The sequence below is a fragment of the Physeter macrocephalus genome, unplaced genomic scaffold, assembly GCF_002837175.3.
Source record: "Physeter macrocephalus isolate SW-GA unplaced genomic scaffold, ASM283717v5 random_664, whole genome shotgun sequence".
Taxonomy (NCBI): domain Eukaryota; kingdom Metazoa; phylum Chordata; class Mammalia; order Artiodactyla; family Physeteridae; genus Physeter; species Physeter macrocephalus.
This window is the reverse complement of record NW_021145871.1, coordinates 8672-12794: the sequence shown is the minus strand read 5'-3', so window position 1 is coordinate 12794 and position 4123 is coordinate 8672. Positions and strand designations below refer to the sequence as shown.

The following is a 4123-nucleotide window of genomic DNA, read 5'->3' as shown; positions in this document are numbered from 1 at the left end:
CCCGGTCCGGGAAGATCCCACATGCCGCGGAGCGGCTGGGCCCGTGAGCCATGGCCGCTGAGCCTGCGCGTCCGGAGCCTGTGCTCCGCAACGGGAGAGGCCACAGCAGTGAGAGGCCCGCGTACCGCAAAAAAAAAAAAACTCTGGGAAAATGGGAAAGATGGAGGTGGAAAGAAGTGGGAGACCCCCCCCCACAGGTTGGGGAGCGCTGGCAACCAGAGGTTTCTGGAGGCGGTGGTTCAGTGGCCCCCGAGGGGCAGGTGAGGCGGAGGGAAGGGGTTTCAGGTGCAGGAAACGACAGGGGCAAATGTGCCGGGGCAGCAAGGGCCTTCTGGGGAGCTGTGAGGGATGTAGAGAAATGGGAGCCTGAGGATCACGGAGCAAAGCTGCGAGCAGAGGCTGGCTGGCTGTGGTCAACGTGGGGCAGATGCCGTGCTGGTCTGGCGTGCCCACCCCCTGCCGCTGCAGGTGCTGCTGCCGGCTCACACCTGTGCCCTTCTTGGGAGCCTTGCCCTTAGCTGATGGGAGCTGCCTCACCCAGAGGTGCTCGGAAGGCGGCAGCCAGTGATGGACCGATGGAGGAGTAATATAAAACCAGCCACCTTGGGACTTCCCTGGTGGCGCAGTGGTTAAGAATCCGCCTGCCAATGCAGGGGACACCGGTTCGAGCCCTGGTCCGGGAAGATCCCACATGCCGCGGAGCAACTAAGCCCGTGCGCCACAACTACTGAGCCTGCGCTCTAGAGCCTGCGAGCCACAACTACTGAGCCCGCAGGCTGCAACTACTGAAGCCCGTGCCCTAGAGCCCGTGCTCCACAAAGAAGAGTAGCCCCCGCTCACGCAACTAGAGAAAGCCCGTGCACAGCAGTGAAGACCCAACGCAGCCAAAACAAACAAACAAACAAATAAACACATTTATAAAAAAAAAACCCCAGCCACCTCGCCTCAAAGTGCCATGAATTCTGTGGTGCAAGTCATGCTCCTGCGCTCCCCATGGGATCAGGCTGAGAAAGACAAGACTTCTGCAATTACACCTCTGCTGAGCTCCCTCCCCTGCCCTGTCCTGCTGCCTTTGCTCCCTACAGGTTTCCTTCGAGAATAACCTCTCAGGAAATCACTAGCATGACAATTCCCCTCTCGGGCTCTGTTTCTAGGGAATCTGACCCAAGTTGGCAGGAGGGCAGGTTTCATGTGCTGCAGAGAAGCAGGGAGACCACACCTGGCAGACATCTGGAAAATTGGGGCCATCCCCTCAGACCTTGTGGAGAACCCAACAATTTAACCCATGGCGGGGTCGGGGGCGGGCAGGAGCCCTAAGTCCTGCAGAGCCCAGCACGGAACCTGGCATTTAGAAAATGCTGAATCCAGCAGGGCCGCAGTCCTTCCAGCTGCGATTCAGCTTTGACCTTCCCACCGCCAGTGCCTGGGGGATGCTGTGCGAACTTCCAGACAGGAGAGGGCAGCTGGAGCTTACCCACAAGGGACGAGGTGGCCAGGGCTGCCACGTTGTAGTTGCTGGAGCAGGATCTGGAGTCGGACAGGTAGCCGTTGGTGGTCTGGAAGCACCTCTGGAGAAACGGGGGAGGGGGTGAGCAGGGTGGGGCAGACCTACAAGATGATTTCCCCCCACCCCTCCCATCCCCATTACGCACCCTCCCCACGTCCTCTGGCCATCTTGCCACACCCCCACAGGACCATCCCCAGCCCTGTTTCCATCAGGCCCGCCCCCCCCCGCCCCCAGGGCTGGCAGCCCTGTGTGCCCAGGCTGGGCCCAGCAGAGGGAGGGGCGCTGGTGTCAGCTGGGGCTGGCTAGACTGGGGGATGGGCAAGTGCACTGACCTGCCAAGGATCCCAACAGAAATCCATCTGTTTGTCCTAAAACAAGAGGAGAAAGAGGAACAGGCAGGGTCTGGCCCACTGTGCCAGCAGATGGCGCGAATCCTGGAGCCCTGGCTGGTGGTGTGGGTCAGCCTTCTGGTCGTCCCTGAGGTCGGGGTCTGCCTATTCGTGGGTCATGCCCTGGTGTCCCCTGGCATGCAGAGAGAGGAGCGGGGGGTGCAATGATGGCTCTGCCAGGAGATGCAGTGGGTTAGGGGATAGATCAGACCTGGGTTGGCCTTTGACTCTGCCGCTTCTACCTGGGTATCCTTGGACTAGTGACTTAACATCTCAGAACATCAGCTTCGTCCTCTGTAAAATGGTAACAATGCCATTTATCTCACAGGTTGTGCTGAAGCGTAAATGACATAACGTAGGCAAAGTGCCTAGCACGACGCTTAGCATGTGGTATGTGTTCAAAAAAAAAAAAAAAAGGTAATTATATCAACTGGTAGGTTCAAGCCCCCAACCTCTGGGGCAAAGGTGGAAATGATGCACAGGATTTGAGGCCCTAGCAAGATCGTCCTGATCTATCTGGACCGAGAATTCCATTCCTTTACTCTCCAGCTGGCAGTGCAGGCTGCTAAGGAGTCCGTGGGCTGGTAACAGAACATCTAATCTGCAAGGCTGAGTTAATTTGGGTGGGAAGCCCTTCAGCGTGGGACTCTCTTTTCTAAATAGGTCTGGTTCAGTCCCTGGATGCCCAGCCCAATTCAGACCTTCATCCAGCTGAATACCAACCCTGAGGGGTCCTGATCCCACAGGAAGCAGCCAAGTTCAGCAGGGACAGAGGAGGCTGAAAAGGTTTCTGCTCCCTGTGGGGAGCTGTAGGGCACAGCCCAGGAACCAGGGCATACGTGGAGGTGAAGGTGGGGATGAAGCGTGACCAGTTACCTTGCCAGTGACATGGTCTGGAGCCACGATGGGTGGGCGGCTGGAGGGCAAGTCTGGGTTCAGGGGGGCCGTGCCCTGGGGCATGGGGCAGTCCTTGTGGGCACTTGTGAGCAAATCTGGAAAAAAAGAGAGACAGAAGGAACTTAGAAAAGCCCAGAGCTCTCTTGCTCACAAAGCTTGTTCAAGCCAGTCCTGAGAGATGGGCGTTACTTTATTATTACATCATTTCGTAGAAAACAGACTCAAGCTCACAGCAGGTGAGGAGTCCAGCCAGATCCCCTCAGTGGGGTTTCTTGCCCATCTGCTTGTTACTCCATTTGCACTAATTCTAGTACCCACACTCCAGCAATTTTTTGACCTCACGTAGACGTCCAATCCATGTATTCTACCTTCCACTAACTCCTCGTGTCCTCACTTCCCTCCTGGCCCAGCTAAGACTTCCTGGCGTATCCTACAAGCTGTCCTTTGCAGATACCCTTGACTCTCTTAACCCTGTTTAGTCTAACCCTCTGCCTGCTTCGTGCCTGGACCCTTCGAGCTGCACGTCACTGGGGAAAGTCACAGGCGTCATGTTAAATCGGTGCCTGCTGGCCTCACACAGGACGCTACCCAAGGATCCTTCTATGTTTCTCTGATTCCTGCTAGTTTGTGTCCCGCGAGGTTGACTACCTCATTCTCTTTCCTTCTTGAACTACCAACACTGACACCCCTGCCTCTCCCCTGACCTTGCTGCTGGCTTCTCTCCAGCCCTCAATGCAACCCAGGAGCCTTCAGAACGCATCACCCCACTCTCTCCACCTCAAATCATTGCTCTGCCCGCATGCCACATCGTCTGCTTTCCCTCTTGTGACAAAGGGATAACTGTCCCCCCTCGGTTCAAGACCAGTCCCTCCACCCAGGGTCTGGGCTCCGTCTCTGCCCTCCATCCAGGGCGGGCCTCTGCGCTCTTTCTCGTGTTGCCTGTGTTCCCTCCCCACCAAGTCAGCCCATCAGCGTGGCACGGGCTGCAAGGCCTCTCGGCTCAGGGACTCTTGCCAGCATGCCCTCTCCTCTCTTCTGCCTCACGGAGTCCCCTCACCTCTGGGCCAGCCCCCAGCACCCCCTCTTCCCCCCTTTAAAGACCTTCTCCCAGCCCCTGCTTCCCTCTACTCTTTGCTCACTCCTCTGCGCCCTTCGTGGCCAGACTTGTGTCCGGCCGCTACTTCCCATCTTTTCTCATTTTCTCCTCCGCCTGTTCCAACCAGCCTTTCATGAGACAGCCCTTGGCAAGTGGCCAGAATCCTGCACGGGGCCAAGCTCAGCGGTGGCTTCTTCAGCCCCATCTTCGGTGGCCACCCGGGAGGCACAAGGG

General features: G+C 57.5%; 1 protein-coding gene across 2 annotated transcripts in view; it reads right to left on the bottom strand.

Moving 5' to 3' along the window:
- The window catches only part of FAM131C (family with sequence similarity 131 member C), a 6536-nt gene extending 3562 nt beyond the window's left edge, over positions 1–2974 (bottom strand). The window contains exons 1-3 of one of the 2 annotated variants that reach the window (XM_028485855.2): positions 2773–2974; positions 1840–1875; positions 1475–1568 (exon numbers count right to left, since the gene is read on the bottom strand). In XM_028485855.2, coding sequence (XP_028341656.1) covers positions 1475–1568; positions 1840–1875; positions 2773–2856 — 214 coding nt within the window. In that variant the 5' untranslated portion in view covers positions 2857–2974. Of the gene's footprint in view, positions 1–1474; positions 1569–1839; positions 2070–2772 lie in introns of both variants that reach the window. The other variant, XM_028485856.2, reaches the window with a different exon arrangement.
- Between the last annotated feature and the right edge of the window lie 1149 nt (positions 2975–4123).